The following is a 22150-nucleotide window of genomic DNA, read 5'->3' as shown; positions in this document are numbered from 1 at the left end:
TACAGCCCTGGGGGTATGGAAATGCGGAAGGTACTTGCCACTGGTTGGCACCGATCGTTACTGACATGCCAAATGAATGTATGTTGGTAAACAAACGAGGCCTAGCCCAGCTACAGAGGCAGAAATATTGACAAAGATTTGGGGGAATTCAAACGGGGGAACTCAAATTTGCGAGCCTGAGTATCATCATCAGGTCCTGGGGTCCCTAATCAGGGACATAGGTCTCTAATAGTAGATTTCCACCCTGTCCGGTCCTAAGTAGGTATACTTATTTAAAAAAACAAAATTAGACACAGTTATTTTAGATAGCTGAACAAAATTATACTTTAAGAAACTGATGCGACATTTTTACGTCACAGAAATCTTACGTGGATGCATTCTTGCACTGAAATGCAATTATTCAGTACTGCGTAGCTATACTATACGATTTATTGGAATAAGAAATGGGGCAGTTATTTTGTGACATAAGAAATAGAAGAAGTTATGTCTAGTGGATGATGATGATTTTCATGGTAATCATATTTGTTTTGTTTTATATTAGGTCCTTACATATGAAATTGGCGTTTTGTCGTACTGGCCACTTTGATCTCAAATATTACCTTTATGGTTAGGAATTCCAAATTCAAATTCATACAGCTATTTACTCATGCATTTGTGTTTCAAACCCCCTAATTCATTTGTTTTTTTCTTTGTGTCACTCTGCTTACAAAATGGAAAACTTGAAATATCGCGTTATTTACGAGTATGAGTTCCACCGTGGCACCAGTGCTGCAGAAACGGCTCGAAGGATTAATGATGTGTATGGTGACGGTGTCGCAAAAGAAAACACAGTGCGTTTTTGGTCCCAACGTTTTCGTTCTGGAAATTTCGACGTGCAGAACAAGCCTCGTGGACGGCCGGAGACCAAAGTTGATAATGAAGAATTGAAGGCTATTGTGGAAGCGCATCCATCGCAAACCACGTCCGAGTTAGCTGCAGGCTCCGGTGTTAGTGATAAAACTATTCTAATCCACTTGAAGCAAATTGGGAAGGTGAAAAAGCTTGAAAGGTGGGTACCTCATGAATTGAGTGAAGCAAACCGACAAATGCGCGTCGACTGCTGCGTTACGTTACTCAACCGGCACAATAATGAAGGAATTTTAAATCGAATCATTACCTGTGATGAAAAGTGGATCCTCTACGATAATCGGAAGCGCTCATCGCAATGGCTGAACCCTGGCGAACCAGCCAAATCCTGCCCTAAGCGAAAATTGACTAAAAAAAAGTTGCTTGTAAGTGTTTGGTGGACTAGTGCCGGTGTCGTTCACTACAGCTTTCATAAATCTGGCCAGACGATTACGGCAGATATCTATTGTCAGCAACTGCAAACCATGATGGAAAAGCTAGCTGCCAAACAACCGAGGCTATGGTCAATCGCTCTAGGCCACTGCTGCTTCAGGACAAAGCTAGACCACACACTGCACAACAGACGGCTACCAAATTAGAGGAGCTTCAATTAGAATGACTTAGACATCCACCGTACTCTCCGGAGCTTGCTCCAACAGATTACCATTTTTTTCGCAATTTGGATAACTACTTGCAAGGAAAAAAATTCAACTCCGATGGGGCAGTCCAAACCGCCTTCAAAGATTTTATTGATTCCCGCCCGAATGGTTTTTTTAGTAAGGGGATCAATGAGCTACCTATGAGATGGCAAAAGTGCATACATAGCAATGGTACATACTTTGATTAATTTAATATATTTCATTTAAAAAAAAAACGACTTTATGTTCCTCCTATAGAAAACGCCAATTTCATATGTAAGGACCTAATATTTCTGTACGACATCATTCACAAATAAAATCAGAAACACTTGTTTCAATAAATTATCATGCTTTGTTTTTGCACTTGTGGTGGTGACGTAGGTACTACCATACTTTAATACTGAAGTGGTTGAATGAAAAACAAAAATATTCCTTGCAACATTTCTACTTTTCCTTAAATTTTAACTAAATAATTTAAATGTTTCCTTTATTCATTATAAATTATAACTTACCATTCTAGCGTGATTCCAAGAAATTAACAAGCTAGCCCCGAGCTGTACACGCAGTATTATATTTTTGTATTTTTCCAACTTAAAGAGTGACTGAATAAATGTTTATACGACTTCGGATTCCTACATTTAGATTCTCGTTGAAACAATGTTAATGATGAAATAAAATTGGAATACCTATAGCTAATAGCTTATTTAATTATAAAATATAGATATAAGTTTAGCGCGGTGGTAGCTCAGTCGGGTAAGCGCCCGCTTCTCACGCCAGAGATGCGGGTTCAAATCCCGGCGCTGACATGTACCAATGTTAACTTAAGTAAAATTTTAAACCATCGCTCTTACGGTGAAGGAAAACATCGTGAGGAAACCTGCATATCTAGATTTAGCACATCTAGATATGTGAACCCACCAACCCGCAGTGGACCAGCGTGATGGGAAATGGTCCAAGCTTAGGAAGGCAGTTTAGACCTTGGGGATATGCATGGTTCCATTAGAGATAGCCACGTGCAGGTACCTACACCCCCACAGAGAATAGAATAGAATAGATATAAGTTTGTGTCAGTGTTTGAAGGCACCAAGTGTAAAAATATATATGTTATTTCGTTGAAATTCATGAAAGATATTTTACCAAAGTGTTACAATAGGTACGGATTTTATTGAACTCTTAGAACTTTACCGATTCATCCAGCTGTTACAAAACATTGTGATGCAAACAAGTAATGGACAATTATATAGAAAATGTCGGCCATTACACATTTAAATATAGGGAAAACTAATTGTACCTGTCAATGTACGCTTGGTATTGTATTGTATAATTTGTATTGTAGCTGAAGTTTGAAATGTGGGATTATTATTGTATTTATGATATAACTAAAAGTAGGTATTATGTGATCCGAAGCGTTCTTAGTCATGTTTCATGAAAATCGTTTCAGCCGTGCACTATAGTTATTAATTTATTATGCGTTGATCATTGTGTATGTGTCATAGTAACTTTATTCGCCTAATTTCCCTGATGGAAAACTCTTCTTATAAATTGGCAGCGAGGCGCAATAGTAATTTGCAATGTTCCATTAATGAAGTACCTTGAGACAAGCGATTATAGCCTTATGTACATTGTAAGGGTCCTTTCCACCAGTTATGTAGGTACTATGCAGTTACATATATATAATACTTATAGATAGTACGATAATATAGTGAAAGAATTCCGTTCCCATCGGTGCTATGCCATGTGGACCAATGGATATTCCCATATGCTTGATAGATATAAAAAGCATCTAGAGCACCGTAACATCGTACATGCCTGGTTGAAGGTACCCAGGCTCCTGTCAGGGTCTCCGACGCAAATGTTCCATTTATGAAGTCTCTTAAAACATAAACATATATTCGAAAAACATAGATTATAGTCTTTCAACACAGCATAGTGAGGTTCCTGTCAAGGGTGTACCTGAGTCATCATCATGTCCGGTGTTGAGCTGCAACGCGAGTCCCCGCAGCTGCTGGTACACCTGCACGGCCTCGGCGCGCAGCCAGCCGTCGTCCTCGTCTTCGGGACCTGACTCCAGCTCCGCGTGGAGGGATCTGAAGACAAGGGGGGTTATTTAGAGTTGTGTGAAGAGAGACATGCAATAGACAGTTGGATCTAATACCTTTGTTACACCTACCGAGTACTGTGGCGAGACAGTATCCTCAGCCAATAAACGGCGACGAAGTGTTCGGCCGAGGATACTGTTTCGGCGACTATACCTGCTCGGTACGTGTAATCAGGGTATAAGCTGGTTTAAGATCGGAAAAAGCGACGGCACTTAATTTCGGCCAAATCCCTCAAGAAACAGCAATAAGAAGCCGCTTCGCCAGCTTGCCTACACCTCTAAAAGACACGCTGCATGTGACAGCAGAATAATATAAGGTGCAGTTTCGTGCAGGCGCTCCAGCTGCTTGACCTCTACTGTGACAGCAACAAGGTTCATACCTGGCGGTGGCGTCGTGCGCGTCGGTGGCGTCGGGCGCTCCGAGGCGCTCCGCCAGCGTGTCGTGGGACCGCTGCAGGCGCTCCAGCTCCTTCAGTGTGTTGTGGTAGAGCATCTCCTGGTGGGGGGGAAGAGTGGGTTAGATCATAAACGTGGACGAATTTTGGTGCTGGAGAGAAAGAGAGGGTTAGCTAGCTATGGAGGTATTTAGCCTTGCTTGTTTGTTCGTTGCGGTTATAGATTGGAAGCTGGTCTTAGTGCCTGGAAGAGTCTGAAACGGTTTATCTACAGTCGATTGACCCTTGCACGTTTTGCCCATAAACTACGTACAAATTATGAGGGCCAAAGGTTTGTTGGTTATTCGACAGTGAATATAAAGTTAGGTCCCCACCTACAGCCTTTCAAGAGATTTTTAAAGATGTACCCAGCGTAAAATATAAATAAAACCTACATAAAATATATTTTTATAAAAGCACCTACAATGAAAGGTCTAAGTATTTTTATCGCCTGTTACTTCCACAAACAGCGCATTTTCGATCTGCAACTACCTAGCAACCATTTTTATAAAGCTGTAACTTTTTGTATTATTCCGCGGCAACCGTTCCAGTTTTTTGGTCAAAAAGCTTCTCTCATTCAAAACGATAAAAGGCACGATCACTGGTGACTTATTGCAACTCGCGCGTGACTGGAGAACGCAAGAACTCATCCGAATTATTGAGCAATACTCAGATAAATAGATAATGCACTCACAGCTTGAACTTAAAATTAGCACGTCATTCAAGAAATCAGCATTGACGTGTCAATTGCTAAAGATCATCCATGTAAAAGGCTTTATGTTACATAGACTACATGGTGTAATCCAGTAGGCAATTTGAATCTAAAGATCGGTATCTCTCTAAAATCATCATTAGTTTTATTTAAGGTTACGAAAGACGTACGCACCATTAAGACAAATGATATAGATGATGAGAAATGTACGCAGAAGGTCTAACCGAAATCTTTCAAGGTTTGGACACGTATTTTATTCTGTCCGAGCATTTGCAAATTAACTTTCCTCCTCAATTTGGCACTAAGGGACTACAGTATCTATAGTAGAGGGAAATAAAGACGAAAATTATTTAACATGCTTTGTTATACAGGGTCGTAGAGGCACGATGTGCTTTTAATTGCACTCTATTGTTCAAAGTTTTACGCTCAAAGGTTATTTTTTAAATTATACCTTTGTAACAGCTATGCGCTGGTAAATTATCTTTATGTTTTCCGTAGGCTTGATGTGCTAACATCAAAGCACAGAACTAGGCCTACCAGAAGACTCTGTTATTACGTATCCACTTGCTTACGTCAAAATCTGCTTAGTTTAAACCCTGATAAAACCAAATATCTACCATTCACTATACTTAAAAGTTCCCAACCTGCGAACCGTCTAAATTATCTCATTACTGCTCATCAATCTGACTGTCACAGGTTTCCTTTAGTCGCATGCAATTGTCCGAAAATTGAAAATGTACCGACAATTAAGTACTTGGGTGTAGTATTGGATAGACACCTTAAATTTCTGCCCCATATTCAACAATTATCGAATCGTATTAGGAAACTGATCGTTGTTTTTAAAAATATTCGACATGTTGCTGACACTAAATTGATCAGAATGGTTTATTTCGCTTTATGTCAGTCTTTGCTGACATACTGCATCGATACATGGGGAGGAGCAGCCAAGACTCACTTGATTATCTTAGAAAGAGCGCAACGGGCTATACTTAAGGTTAGCCATTTCCTTCCATATAGACACCCAACCACTCTGTTGTACAAAAAGACAAACCTACTGACTGTCCGTCAGCTTTTTGTCCGCCAAGTATGTTTAATACAGCACAAAACTAATCCGAGTTCATTAGGTAGACGTCGTGCAGACAGAGTGTACAACATAGTCAAATTCAACCATTTTTTAGGGTTCCGTAGCCAAAATGGCAAAAACGGAACCCTTATAGTTTCGTCATGTCCGTCTGTCCGTCTGTCCGTCTGTCCGTCTGTCACAGCCGATTTACTCGGAAACTATAAGTACTACAGTGATGAAATTTGATGGGAATATGTGTTGTGTGAACCGCTACAAAAATATGACACTAAATAGTAAAAAAAAGAATTGGGGGTGGGGCCCCCCATACATGTAACTGAGGGATGAAATTTTTTTTTTCGATGTACATACCCGTGTGGGGTATCAATGGAAAAATGATATAAAGTTTTCTAAAAAACATTTTTCTTAAAGTGAACGGTTTTTGAGATATCAGCTCTCAAAGTCGTAAAAAGTATGTCCCCCCCCCTCTATTTTTATAACTACGGGGTATAAAATTCTAAAAAAAAGAGGTGATGCATGCTAATTAACTCTTTCAACGATTTTTGGTTTGATCAAAGTATCTCTTATAGTTTTTGAGATAGGTTGATTTAACTGTAATTTTGCTGCTACGGAACCCTTTGTGCGCGAGCCCGACTCGCACTTGGCCGGTTTTTTACACATAGATTCACTTGTTATCTTGGTAGTTTTCTCTATAATAAGTTAAGCAAAATAGCGATGATAAAAAATCTTAATAAAACTAGCTGTAAAAATAAACTAACTGAAATTCTTCAAGATCTTTCTTATGATGATACGGAAGATTTACTTTTGTCCACAAGATAAACTTTCATTTAACTTAATAGTAAATTTGTGTTTAGTAAACTTATAAATTAATAGTAACCTTATTTTTATATAAATTTTGTGATTTGTGTTTAATTTTAAGTAGGTAAATTCTACTTTATTTTTATGTTCTGGCTGTTTAGTTATACTTACAATACTGTTGCACCTACTCTATTAGTTCCAATTAACAGTAACGGAGTAAATACCATATCTGTGTACCTAGTTTAATTTGCGGGATGGCACTGTTGCCTATAATACAGGTTTTACCTAGCTTAGGCATCAGTAACCAAACCAGAATTTTATGTTTTCTTTTGTTCAGTAAACAAACTGTTAATTACTTTTACTGTTTACATGATGTAAAATTCTTTGTTGTACTTAAATTTTTTTATGGCCAATAAATAAATTTATTTATTATTATTTATTATTTATAATAGTATCTACACAATGTAGGACAAAGTACAGGAGACTCAGTCTAGCTTTATATAAACGATGTTTTAAACGCTACCTGCGCTAGCCACGACCTTATCTTGTTGCATGAAACATACCATAAACATAACATAGGTAGTCTCCATGGTATGAAAATCGAAAATGGAAAAACAGCAGAGACTATTACATGACAGTTCGCGTATTTTAAACCTTAACCCTATTGACCACAAAGCATTTTATAGCTCATCACAAAATCAACCCTGCTGCCGTTACACGGATTCGTTCACGACGTCGATAAACTCGTTTAATGCGCATATCAACATTCACAGCGTCGTATTTTGGCGAATCGCGATATAGTGACGTGTATTTATGTCGGTAACGAACCCGTGTATCTACAGCTGAACTCTCAAACCCCATCACCCATCTCACCTGCTCCTTCAGTTGCCTCTCCAGCGCAGCCAGCCTATCATTAGCCTCATCCAGCTGCTGCATCAGCTGTTCCTTGTCGCTGAGGCTGGTGGTGAGTCGCCGCTCCAGGTCCGCTTTCTTGTCGCTCACCAGCGCCAGCTCCGCCTTCAGGGACTCCAGGCTGTACACGTGGTCCTGGGGGAGAGGAAGGGGTTATAGATTGGGTAGGTACAATATTTGTTGGGTAGTGTGGTTTTGGTTCACCAGCTTAGGCGAATTACCCTGTGAAAGGTTGATGGTGGTGTGTAATAGTGAATATATTGAATGCCATCGAAATGAACATTGTAGCAAGATGTTAGCGACCAAGTCCGGGCTTCTCTTATTTTATTCTGCGACGCCCTGGTGTGTTGGGTCATTTCCAAGGGTGGTCACCAAGCCATCAAATCGGATTGCATGTCTGGAACGACAAGTCCTTGCCTGTCTATGATGGCACAGAACAGAAAGAAATGTTTACCCACCAATCCGCAGCCTGGAGGGAATATATCCATGCTTACCATGCCCATGGCAGTTTAGACCCTACAAGGAAATTAACTCCACGAGCACTGCTGGTCTCTTAACCCTTCGAGCACTGCTGTTGCAGCCGCACGGTGGCCTCTCACCCTCTCACCTGTAGGCTGCTCATCCTCTCACCTGTAAACTGGTCTTCCTCATAGAACACTGGTCTCTCAGCCCCTCCAGCTGCGCTAGCAGGGCGGCCTCGGTGGCCGAGGACTGCTGCAGCTGCGTCGTGAGCCGCGAGTTCTGTGCCGTCAGCTCCGCGATGAGCCCGGCTTTCTCCTCGTCGCGCTGGAAGGAAGGGTTGGTTAGTATGGAATGGTTAAGGTGGGGATATAGATAAGGGCGGATGAAGAAAAGGCAGTTCAACTGTGACACGACAGTCTTAGGGCTCGTACACAACACTGAGTTGCGACGTCGCATCGAAAAATATCGGTTTTGACAGTTTTTCAGGGCTTGATGCGACGTCGCAACGCAGTGTTGTGTTCGGGCCCTTAGATTGTTTTGAAACTATTATATATAGGTCGTAGTGTCTTCAGAGTATAGGGTGTAGGATAGATAAATCCCACTAATAACAATAACTTATACTATAGTTACGTAGTACATGGAGGACTTCCCGCAGCTTACACTAGCTACTTAGGTAAATGTTTTTACGATTACCGAGTCATACCATGGCGAAAGGTACAAAGACCTGCTCCGGCAAATTCACCAATAAAATACCACTATGCATAAAAAATGCTGATGAATATCTAAACAACACTTGTTACAAAAAGAGATCAATTTACAAACTCAGATACTAGAACCGAATAATTGCTGTTAAACCTACCAGCAACACCACGTCGAGTTTATCAAATGCATGTTACCAAAAATCCATTAGTTTCATTCAAAATCTATCTTTAAACTTACTCACAATAGATTTTAAAATCTTCTAGCATGGATTTAGTTTAAAAACGAACAGCAAAAATAGCTCTACAGTAACAACACAAGAGAATCTAAAATGCTACAGCAACATAAGCTTACTGAAGGACAGAATCCGCGATCCGTAACCATATTTCGACACATCTCAATGGCCGGCTAAAGCAGCCAGTTATGAAAATGCATCTCAGGATGTCTTTGACAAATAGATGGATATTATGTTTCTGTGGTACTGTATCTGGCAGGATGGGGTAAATAGGGAGGATGTGGTTTCCTTTGATATAATCTTAGACCTCGCATACTGCTGTGGTGTGGATTACTATACCTACGTAGGTATAAATTCTGTTTTGGAAAGTCTATTTACTACTATGTACATACTGCCGGTAGGTTGATTTGATGTCAGATTTGGTTCAGCGACAGAAATGAGACAGTAAATTTTTGTTGATGCATTCATTGTTGTTTTGTTAAGTAAAATTGGATCAATCTTTCTACTTTCAAGGCCATCTTCAAGTCTCTTCTGCTCTCAGTGTAGGTATTTCCCAAAATAAAGGTGAACGGTTAATATTATGCCTTACTTAACTACATACACTACAATCAGAAGCTTATTTTGTGTATAAATGGGTGCTACTGAATTACGTCACAGATTATACCACTCTGAAAGCTCCAAGGTTAATTAATTGAGGTTGGTCTGAAAACAAACTAATTTGTGTGAGTGTTCGTAAATGTAGAAGGAGTAATAAGAATGTTTTATTAATTTAACAGACACAAATTCCTCCAATGGTTAACACTAATTTAAATTATAGTTAGATTATAGTTAGTGTACCTATCTAGACGTGGCTAGATTGACCAAGGTTAAAATAGCTTTAGGTACTTACGGTAAAATTTTCAATCACTGTGCTTTAGCGCACAGTTTTACATTTTTAGCTTAGTTTACTCAATAAGAATAAGACACAAACTGATTAGAATTCGGACACACCGAATGCGGTGACACAAAAAAAACCTTAATGAGTAAAAAGTTAAACAAAAGTTTTTATGCTCCAGTAAAAAAATAATGAGTTTACTCGACACCTACCTCACTCAATGCTCGTGAAATGGAAACTTTGGTTTTCCCTTGACCTCCTAAAATAAATGTAGCTCTCTGCCGTCTCAGACGGTACCTTACTATCATGTTAATTAGTATATTTAGTAGTCTTTGTAACCCTTAAAAGAAAAAGAGATGTAGTCTAAGGTTGACGTGTGTTGGTGTGTCGGTCTGTGTCCGCAGATAAACTATTGAAGTTTTTTGGTTTCAATAAACCTGTAGGTCTACACTTACTACAGGCTTTGACAGTATGTGCATTGTGCATACCTACTATGGAAGTTTACGTTTTCTCGCATGTAAAGTGGACCCGTGATACACATGTACGTTAGGCTGTCCCGTCGTTGCATGGGGAAATTTCGTTTTCTAGCTACAGTATCACAATAGGTACCAAAACTTGCGTAATAATACACTGATTACGGAATAGTAAAAAAAAATGAATTTCATATTATATTGGGGGCCCTACCTCACTTTGAATTTTTGTAACTTTCATACAAAAGAAGAAAAAAAATACAGACACAAAAGTTTATTTTTTTCAGAATACTCTTTAAAATACATCAGTTTTATGTAATAGCTATAAATTTGTTAGTTTTAGCGGTATCTTTTCAATTTTAGGTATTTTTCGAAGTGAAACTTCAGTAATTGAATAACTCGCTCTTTAGTCACGATTGGAATTGTAAGTTCTGATCCAAATATCGATGATCTTGACATTTGTTATTACATTCACATACACTAAAAGCACATTATTTTGTAAATTCAGTTCAGATGACAAAATTAGGTATTTTGGATATTAAAAAAAAATTAAAATTTTGAAAAATTTTAGCATCGGTAAAGCTTTGAAAATATTTTTTAAAAAAATAACAAAAACTATAGTGATGATTATATGACCCAATACGCAACTTTTAAGAGGTATTGTGTTAGGAAAATAAAAAAAGGTCTGACGGGACAGCCTAACGTACGTATACCCTACCCTGCCTATATATGTATCGCTCCAGCTGGTAAGATGCATTCCCAATCTTTTCTTGTAAAGCTATCCTTTTTGGTAGTTATTTAAATCCCTACTGCTGTATATAATCCAATTTTATGAACCCACAATATGACGATATCGATATCATAACTCACTAGGTAACCAACAATACTTTTATCCAATTACCAAATAATTTGGTTAACATTTGACCAGAAATACATGTGCAAAACGTGTTTCCCTAAGTTGATTATAGAACATCATCAAAATCGGCTTAGCACGCCTCATTTGGCAAACATGTTGCTGGTACGAGACTTTATATGGGTTCCATGCCTTGTTCGCTTATTTTTATTACAATGAACTTAGTTACTTATTTGGGTATAGCATTTTTTTAATAGTGTGTTTTTTCATTTTCACATGATACCTTTTAGTTGTGAAATCATTGTCAAGTTCAAGAGTCATGTTTGGAATACCAATCTAAAGTTTGATTCATACTATTTCAAAATATAAACATCAAATTATATATGTACCTATACAAAATTTTAATAATACCGACTGATCGTTATTGGCTTCTGTTTGAAATATGATAGGGAAGCTAAAAATATTGGCCTTCGGTTGCGTTTCACAATCTCATTTATATTTTAAGGTTCCGTACAAATTTGCTTTACCAATAAACCTTTATCATTACAAACAAAAAAAATTGTTCATTCTTAATAATAATTATACTTATGTGGAAACTTTATTATAATCTATGTCGCCTGCATTTCCTTCAAGGTAGGCAGAGGTGAATAACTGCGCCCATTATCTATTTACCCATAGCTATTAGCTACAAATGTGAAAATATCCTCGATAGGTAGTAGTGGTAGTACAGTACCTCTACACCATGTCTACACAAGATCATAGGCAAGATATACATAAAAAATGTTACTACGGAACCACAGACAATTATAATTCGTATTGTTTCAATAATTTGATAGTAGCTAGCTACTTGCTAGGTGCGAACTAAGTGTATTGATGCTTTGATTAAAAGATGATAGTTATTACTATTTCATATAAGTATTATATTATGTGCCTCTCAATGCCATTATATTTGATTGGTTCATTGAAATGGGAGAACCATTACTGTATTGAGGCTATGCTTTTCTTTTCTATTATTAGTTTATGGCTTAAGTAATTTGAAAAGCGTAGCTATTTCACTTGATTGTACTTATATGCTTTAATGTCTTCTACAGTGCATTGTACTCATTCAATAACGACGATACCGCTCGCGACCTATCACGTGAGTACAAATGTACAGCGAAAAAGCGGGTGACTCGCTTGCGGGGATTACAGTCGCGAGTATATGTAGTAGGTACTTATGTCTTTTACAATAAATGCGTAGTTGCACGAGTGGATACCTACTACCCTTCGGTGTCGCGAAGGTGTTATTGTTTTGTTTTTACTTACTATATTCCCTGTGCCACGGGCTATCTACACCCAAAAGATGGTCACACCACTTGATATTCCAAAACAACTTACAGTCATGGTTTTTGTGAAATTAACAAAAAACACTGGCTAACAAAAAGACTACACGTTCAAAAAAATGGTGTATAGAGATAAAACAATAATACTTAGGAATTTTTCATATTTCATTTTAAAATTTTCCGAGTCGTGCAACCATCACTCGGGTGTGCACTTTAGCCAGTAGCTAACCCCTAGTATCTAACCAATCGCTCCACTACACCCCACATACCTGTTTAACAGAGTTATCCTTGGAGTCGATCCTGGTGGTGAGGTGCTTGATGTCATTGTGCAGCTCCAGCAGCCTCGCCTCGTACTCGCCCTGAGCCGTGTCCAGCCGCCGCCGGAGTAGGTGCTTCTCCTGCTCCAACTCCTGTGGAGAGAGAGGGATGGCGTTAGTGTTAATAGTACTAATGTACAATGTGCTGCTGATGAAATACTGGGGAGGGACAGAGATAGCTCTAACTGATGAGGGAAGAAAGAGGCGGCGTTAGTTATGCTTATGGAGAAATACTGGGAGGGACAGACATAGCTCTAACTCCTGGGGAGAGAGAGAGATGGCGTTAGTGCTGGTGGAACAGTGAGCTGAGGGGTGAGAGAGCGCCTGAGCTTGCATGCTGCTCTAGCTGGTAGTGTCAGAAAGAGATGGCGTTCATCACGACCCATCACGTCCCCACTGCTGGGGCACGGGTCTCCTTCCAATGAAAGAAGGGTTTTAGGCCTAGTCCACCACGCTGGCCTAGTGCGTGTTTATGGACCCCAACACAAGCAAGCTAGCGCTGAGAGAGTTGTCGGGTAAGTGGGCAACCCGACTGTCAGTTGTTTTCAAGCTGCCGAAAGGCCTCTGACTAGGCTTAATGACTGATAGATACTAAACCCCAGTTACACCATAGTCTGTTAGATCATTAACACCCCTGTTACATTATAAATTGTAATGTCATCAGTTATATTATACGTCATATCCATATTAAATTCCAGATGTGTCAAAAGTTAACAACTAATCCCTTGTTATGATCTAACAGAGTATGGTGAAACTGGGGCTAAAGGTTAAAGTCTAGTTGCGTAGGTATACCTAACCTAGTTGTTTATTAGTTTTTTTATAGGAAATACAGTCTGTACTTATTCACGGTAATTATAAGAAAGGAAGGAAATTGTTTTTGCGCTCAACTAGACACTCTTTGTTTTTTTCCGTAGCGTAACTAACGAGGTGGTTTAATTAATTTATTTTGATTTAGTTATGTCACTTTAAACTCATATTCTTGAATTACTAAATCTATACAGAGATCTCTCAATAGTAGACACTAAATTTTCCTGCATTAAATATATAGCTAAGTGATAAGTAAACAAACCTATATTTATTATTATTATTATTTAGCTATGTGGCTTTTTGAGGCACAAACCTTTGCCACGCGGATTATAAAGAAAGCGAAAGAAAAAAAGAAACAAAAGGAGATCCGTGTTTTGGTTTAAAGTTGCGGCGTCGGAAAAACTCGAAGATGAAAATAACAAAGATGGCGTATAATAATAAAATAAAATACCTACCTTTTATCATAGTTCGGTGCGTTTAAATGCATGATACTAATTTGTGATACTATTGTGAGGACATTGACAATACGCATACACATGATATACTTTTTAAACTACTTATGCAAAGCGGATATTTTGGGTGAGTTTATGAATATAATTTATAAGTAACTTTTTAAAACTATCATATTATTGTGATAGCATTCTCTACACAGCTGAGGTGGTGGCAACTTAATCGGACAATACTGGTAATAAGTAAAGCATAAATAATATAAAATGAATAAACAATACCTAATGCACAAGCTCATGATCATTTACGCAGAATAAAAATGAAAATACCAAATAAAAAGCTGGCCCTGGCTGCCATATTTGTTTAAAAACAAAAGAAAGCAGCATGGCGTCATCGGCCGACATTTGTCTTTGAGCAACTGTTCCAACAATATACCGAGGTCTTTTGATGACGAATAATATTATAGTGTAAGATATCACATAAACAAGTAAATAAGGTACAAAGATGCAATAATATAGTGAAAAAATAAGACTTGGTCATAGTGACTTAGTTTGTCGTCGAAACGACAAGAAGACGATGACGACCAGACGTCGGCAAGATACGGACATAGAAAGAATATAAATGAGGGTAGTAAAGTTAACCTAGATAGGTACAGCCTAAGACATCACAATCGCGAGCATAATTAAAAAATAAACACACACCTACCATAGATTACAAAGATAGAGAAGTTAGAAAAGCTACTACTGGCTGGCTGCACACCACAGCATAGACGACCTACATGCTCTCCATTCAGAGATCAACAGTTTACGCGATCATCTGAACCATAACCTCTTTGGATGAATCAGAGTATATCTGCTCATCTACCTACTTACATGTCACTTTTACTCCATTCTTTGTTCCCAGATGGACAGATAATGGAATGAATGTTAGAGTTCTCTTCACAAGTCAGGCTAAGGTGGAAATGTAGCATTTCTAGGTGTTTATAGTGCAGTTAGGTTTAATTTATCGACTACCACTATCTAATGGCAATATGGGTGAGTTTGAAGATGAATTACTAAGGTGTATCAAATTAATATGTTGCACAGGTTAATTGAGGTCACCCATCAATATACATAATTAAATTGTTCCATTAAAATTTGCTTAGAATCGGTGAAATTTTCTTACTAATTTTGGACTGACATTTTTAATATTACTTTAGAAGTGTACGCGACAAACAAAAGGCTATGAACGATGTTCCCACAAACTATGGTTCTTCTAAAATACTTTCTAGCCAGTTCGTTGATCCGATCCATCACAATGAGATGATTTTTTCCATTCATTTGTCATTCCATGTTATGCTTTCTTCCTGCTACAGAATGTCACTATCTATTGTGTTATTAATTCGGTTTTTATGTGGTTTTTACATGGAAGCTCGTGAACCTTGTTTCCGCGGAGTTTCTAGTTAAGCAGATGTTTTATTGTTTAACACAGCACTTAGATATTGTCTAGAATACTTACCTAGTCTAGATTTGATTTGAGTTTCAGTGTAAAGTATATAAGTAGAGGTATAGGTACAATAGTCACGACTTGCATTAAAAATATTGAAGGACACAAATGCTCAAAAAGACCTTTAGATAAGTTAAAATTACAGTAATGTATGCTTATAAATTTAATGGACAGTGCGGATTTCGACACATAACATTAGAGTGGATTTCATTGTGTCGCACAGTAATGATCATCAATCATTATGCATCCTTGTTAGCGACATTTTGAAGAACCTTTTTTTAGGAAACTTTACCTTTTTACCGCCGACGAAAAAGTGGGGTGTTCTGTGTATCTATCTGTCTGATGTGCATAGCTTGGGTCATAGGTTTTGATATGTTATATCGTCATCTTGACGTGCGCGTCTTGCGCCCCGTGCTATGCTAACAGTCGTACTTTTCACTGCTCGGACGGTGAGCTAAACTCCCACTAGGACCTCAGATCACTCTAACCGCGTAATCTACAGAAACAACAGTGTACCTATCGCGAACTTGTATTGACAATCGTTTTCGACGAATTTGACACTAATTAGATGGATAGATCTTACGAATAGTACCTGCACACAAATTTTATTTCATTTTGACTTCGCGATAGGGTCGCTGGAACTAAAAGCTTAACGAGCCTTCCAAAATACAGAGGCGCTCTTATAATCAATTTCTTACGGATTATGAGAAGCGGCTAGGTGCGACCGTGCAGTGACTGATTTTGTGATAATTGATGAACTGAAAAGGATGACTACCTACCTGAAATCTAAAAACTGACTAGGTATGATTCCCAGGATGAACATAAAGGCTACCTACCTTTTATCTCGAATTTCCCACGGGAAAGGAAAAGCAAAGCAAGCGGGTACAGTTAGTACATAATAAAATAATAATATACAATGTGTTGTTTTTCGAACCCGACAAACTTTAAGGGTGTATTCTACAAGTGATTTCATCGAGAAAACACCCCCATAGTGGGGCCAAATCTCAATATTCTAGAAATGGCGGCCATTTTAAAGTTTTAGATCCTTAGTTTTGAAGAAGAAGAAAACATTTAGTACCTCTCATCCTCACCAATGCCATAAGCATTGTCACCGGCCTTTTCGCATACTGCATGCTAATCAAGTTTGACGGTATCATATAGCGTTAGATTGATGTTAGCCAGCCACTTTCACTCACATTAGTCTTCGGATCATGATCGCATTGACTGCAACATGCAAAGTTTGAAGGCTATATTGTAGTACCTATCGGATAACACTTCCAGCCTTTCATAGTTCGATTGCCATTGCTAAATCCACAGTCTTAGAACTTCTAAGTAATATTTACGAAGTAATTAGTGTCAAACACAGAGTCCACCGTTCCCGTGCTCAGAAACTTCATACATATACAGGATGTTGCAAAAAGGGTATATTATACCGAAACCTACATGTGCAGCATGGTATACCTACACCCGAAACTGAAATCAGAATTTCAAAATTCGCGAAAAAAAAACATTCTCCATAGTAAAAAGTCACGTGACCAACAAAGTTTCTAACGCATCACAATTAACCCATCATGTCTCACTGCTGGGGCTCGGGTCTCCTTCCAACGAAGAAAGGGTTTTAGTCCGCCAGCACGCGGGCCTAGTGCAGGTCGGAGGACACCAACACAATCAAGCTTGATACACATACAAAAGGGTTTAAATAAATCCGTCACACAGTAGATATCAAAACGACTACATAGGCAAATAACAAGATAAGACATAACGTGCAACAATGATCACAAGAAAACAAATGAACATTTTCCAATGATTACCCAATTGAGCAAGTGTAGGCGTTAAACTGAAACAATACTTTGTAAGGAAATGTTGGTTCCCACAGGTTCTTGTGTAAGTACGGAGTAAGTACGTCATTAGCAATGTTGAGGGAATAACTGGCGGTTTAGCACACGAAATCTGGGCAAAAAGTGCTAGAACATTCTCCCTTGTCACGAGATTACAGTGTTGGTATTGTAAGTACACTAACAAGCAACGAAAAAGTTCCAGTGACATATTAGCACCTTATTATTCCTAAGCGAAAAAGAATTTATCTCGACCTATAACATTACCCCTTCGGGGATTACAGTCGTGAGCAGTTTAGTGTATATTAAATTTACAGTTATTAATGATATGAAGCGTCCGTAGTCGAGCGGGCCTCAGTGATCGTAACTGATCGCTGAGGTTAAGCAAAAACTGATACGGTTAGCCATTGGATGGGTGACCAATTTCAAGTGGTGCTTTTCTGGACGCTTCCGTGCTTCGGACGGCACGTTAAGCCGTGGGTCCCGGTTGCTGCTTCGGCAGCAGTCGTTAAGCCAAGTCAGAGGCCTTCGGGCGGCTTGAAAACATCTGACAGTCGGGTTGCCCACTTACCCGACAACTCTCTCAGCACAAGCTTGCTTGTGTTGGGGTCCACCAACCCGCACTTGGCCAGCATGGTGGACTAGGCCTAAACCCTTCCTTCATTGGAAGGAGACCCGTGCCCTAGCAGTGGGGACGTAATGGGTCGTGATGATGATGATGATGAATGATATGAAACCTAGCCTTCTCTCCTACTCTCTCGTCAACACGCAAAATAATTCGATTCACACGTCACCGATGCAAATCGATTGAATAATCGATTACTAAACTCGATAGTCGCACGATCAATCGTATTGTATTGTGGAAATTGCGAATAAATGCGTTTTTCCACTGTAAGTGTTGAGTCACTTGAAAAAACCCCTAAGTACCATAGTCTGAAGGAGAATATTTTTTAAATGGTGTATTAGTTTACATGTACCTATGTATTGTATAACATTACCAAAACCACATGTAGAAGCGGAGCCTGTAAATAATAATAATCTTCAGCTTAGATTATATCTTCTTACATATTATAGTGTCGGTGGCAAATGAACAGCTAAATGAACTTTATGGTACTGAATTAGTGACCAGTCAGCGTCAGTTACTGACTCCCCAGACTAACAGTATGTTACTCGAGAAGGATCATTTTGTGCACCCCAACAATAAAGCTAACATAACAATGATCATGTACTTTTCTGTAAGTACCTACTCAGCTATATCCTAAAAAACTCATGAAAGGCGGGAAACAAACTAGTTAACTTTACTATGCGTGTGGCACATAATGTGATATCTATATTTGCCATGTGACTTAATGTACTTGTACATAATGGAATATGAACTATGTAAGTATCTATAATGAACATGGAAATCTTAACTAAGATTTCTGATAGTAAGTATATGATACACTAATTGTCATGAGTTTTAATGAATACTAACCTATCAGTAATAAATAATTTAACACAGGATATACACGCTAACGACGGTTAGTTTCAGGCCTTCAGTATACCTTCCTGTATATCATTCATTATAATTATTGTCTCGTACCTAACTCAGAATTTTATAAACAGTAGTTATTAATTTAGCTTAGGATCTTGTAGCTCTATTGATTTATTTTTAAGAACCTACGTATAGTATTCTTTTTTGTACACCTTGTTACACCTATTTTTCCTGTACCTCCTGCGGATTGACTGGCAGAAAATGCTTTTAGCGTTAAGTCCACCCTTTGTACTTTTATTTGTAATATTTGTACAAAAAAGAGTTAAATAAATAAATAAATATAGTGCAGTTCCGATTCTAAGCTAAGACAATTAGGGAAAACTAGAATAAGTTATGTCCAAGATGGTAATCTTGTGTTTTCGTAATGAGATTGCTCATGGTCTTAACTGATCTTGCACTTTCGCATTCATTCCACACTTTCTCTGCAGAAGTGATAACATTTTTATTACATTATAATTCCTGTGTGTTGATATTTTGATGTGTAATAACTATTATTGTTATCCCAATTTTATCTAGTTTAACTAGCTATAAAGGAGCAAACATACATACAATAGTTATGGTAGTATGTCATGTTATGTTTCGATGAAGGTAAGTGTTCGTTCCTTAAAATTGCTGAAGCTTTTAATTAAATAAATATGTGGGGACATCTTACACACGGCCATCCGACCTCAAGCTAGGCAGAGCCTGTGTTATGGGTAACGGACAGCTGATATATCTACACAAATATACATATTAAATATAAATATCATCACCCAAGACCCGAAGACAAATATCTGCCCCAGCCGGGAATCAAACCCGGGACCTTCGGCTTAGCAGTCAGGGTCACTTACCACTACACCAGTCGACCGTCCGAATTGCATCATTACCGATTATTCGTCGGTTTTTAGGGTTCCGTAGCCAAAATGGCAAAAACGGAACCCTTATAGTTTCGTCATGTCCGTCTGTCCGTCTGTCACAGCCGATTTACTCGGAAACTATAAGTACTACAGTGATGAAATTTGATGGGAATATGTGTTGTATGAACCGCTACAAAAATATGACACTAAATAGTAAAAAAAAGAATTGGGGGTGGGGCCCCCCATACATGTAACTGAGGGATGAAATTTTTTTTTTCAATGTACATACCCGTGTGGGGTATCAATGGAAAGGTCTTTTAAAATGATATAAAGTTTTCTAAAAAACATTTTTCTTAAAGTGAACGGTTTTTGAGATATCAGCTCTCAAAGTCGTAAAAAGTATGTCCCCCCCCCTCTATTTTTATAACTACGGGGTATAAAATTCTAAAAAAAATAGAGGTGATGCATGCTAATTAACTCTTTCAACGATTTTTGGTTTGATCAAAGTATCTCTTATAGTTTTTGAGATAGGTTGATTTAACTGTAAATTATATTTGCTGCTACGGAACCCTTTGTGCGCGAGCCCGACTCGCACTTGGCCGGTTTTTTTAAGGTGATACTACACTCTGATATTATATGTATATTAAGAAAGGAGATATGAAATTTGATTTACTACCTTTCAATGAGTTAAACCGTATGATTGATCTCACAGGATCTATGATTATTAGTAATAAATGACCATAAATTACATAGTGGAGTTGACTTGATCATTACAACTCCTGAGATTATGCACTCAAGACACTTTCACACTTTCTTGATTAAATATTACATTCTCAAATTGTGCATTGGTCGGATATTGTATTAGTACCTACCTACATCCAGTACAGTAGCCGCCAATCTGATTGCAACACCAGTAGCACTTGCAAACTTATGAATTCCCCTTTTTCGATCAGATGCTCCTGTAATCTGCTTATTCTGTGATTTCGGAAAAAAATGCTATTATAAGAAAGTAGGTATATTTACTACTTATGACACGATACAACTACCGTCGTGCAATAGCATTAATTACTTGATGAAAATGAAACCAGCATTTTTGTAGTAACATTAACCGTAGGTATGAAATAATAACACCGTGGTTTGTAATTAAAAATAATGACTCAAGGTGAATCTGATGATTTTTGTGAGTTGCATAATCTCAAAGTTCATTTCCTGTATTCAGAGGTTAAATCAACGATTGATATAGTATTGTTAATAAATAAATGTTAGACTTTCTTACTAATTCGTAATTAAAGAATTAGAGAACTAGTACTTAATGCACAATCCGTTCCTGCCAGCTGCACAGGTTCGTCATCAACAAAGATAAACGTCACTATATCGCGATTAGCCATAAATACAGCACTGTGTACGGCGGAACGTGTAATTAACGAGTTTATCGCCGTCGATATATATAACGAACCTGTAGCGGCCGCAGTGCTATGCATTGTAAAAAAATGAATATGATTGGTGGATACCAAACGCCTCTATCAAAACATCTGAAAAGCACCCTAAGATATACTATATAATGTCATCTCACACATTACTAACACAATTTCCCCCTGGTCACGTCGATCATATTACGATGTTAGTGATCACGTCTGAATGTGATTGCATAAATTATGGTCGATGTGTGTTCGCAGTGAGAGTCACAGATTGCCGTGTTCTCTGTGAATAATCGCTGAAAGCGTGTGATTAGACGGCCTTGGGATAGAGAAAAGATATTCGTTGACGAAAAACGACATCTCTCTCAGTCGCTAAACGTCTGTGATCTTCAAAGTTACGAAGACACAACGTTACGACGACGCTACGTCGCGACGTGGCGGCATAAAAAAGTCGCAGGTGTCTAAACAGTCTCAGACCGCTGCTGCTTTGCGTCCGGGCCCTAAGGCCCAGCACACATGGTGAAACGCAACTGCAAGGAAACTGCAACTACTAGTTAATTTTGAGTTTCATTTGAGTTTATGCCATAGATACCTTTGAGAGACAACACACGTCGCAACTGCATAGTTTGAAACCGGTTTCAACTCAAAACTAACTAGTAGTTGCAGTTTCGTTGCAGTTGCGTTTCGCCATGTGTGCTGGGAATATTTTTCCGAATTCGCGCGAATTATATTCCGCGATCGAAGTTCGTCTGTATGTTTTTTTGCAAGTGCGGATATTCCTATAGTATTCGATGTTAACGATGATAACGATGTTATGACGACAGAATTGTGAATTAATTCCCCGCGAAAAATATTCGCGGTGCGGATACGGCCTAAATTTCGTTGACATCGTGGAACTTTTTATAATATTCGTCTACCTATCACTACATACGGATACCCGGTAAAAGTTAGAACCAGTAATTAACTGTAGAAAACACAGACGAATTAAGTTGTTACAG

At 38.4% G+C, this 22150-nt stretch overlaps 1 protein-coding gene across 1 annotated transcript in view; it reads right to left on the bottom strand.

Moving 5' to 3' along the window:
- Positions 1–22150, bottom strand: part of LOC105381862 (bicaudal D-related protein homolog) — an 84658-nt gene that overhangs the window by 11587 nt on the left and 50921 nt on the right. The window contains exons 2-6 of the mRNA XM_038118882.2: positions 12743–12883; positions 8189–8344; positions 7520–7693; positions 4002–4117; positions 3477–3610 (exon numbers count right to left, since the gene is read on the bottom strand). Of these exons, the coding sequence (XP_037974810.2) occupies positions 3477–3610; positions 4002–4117; positions 7520–7693; positions 8189–8344; positions 12743–12883 (721 nt within the window). The remainder of the gene's footprint in view (positions 1–3476; positions 3611–4001; positions 4118–7519; positions 7694–8188; positions 8345–12742; positions 12884–22150) is intronic.

Source organism: Plutella xylostella, chromosome 16 (assembly GCF_932276165.1).
Source record: "Plutella xylostella chromosome 16, ilPluXylo3.1, whole genome shotgun sequence".
Classification (NCBI taxonomy): Eukaryota; Metazoa; Arthropoda; class Insecta; order Lepidoptera; family Plutellidae; genus Plutella; species Plutella xylostella.
The sequence above is the reverse complement of the archived record's forward strand: the minus strand, read 5'-3'. Positions and strand labels throughout refer to the sequence as shown.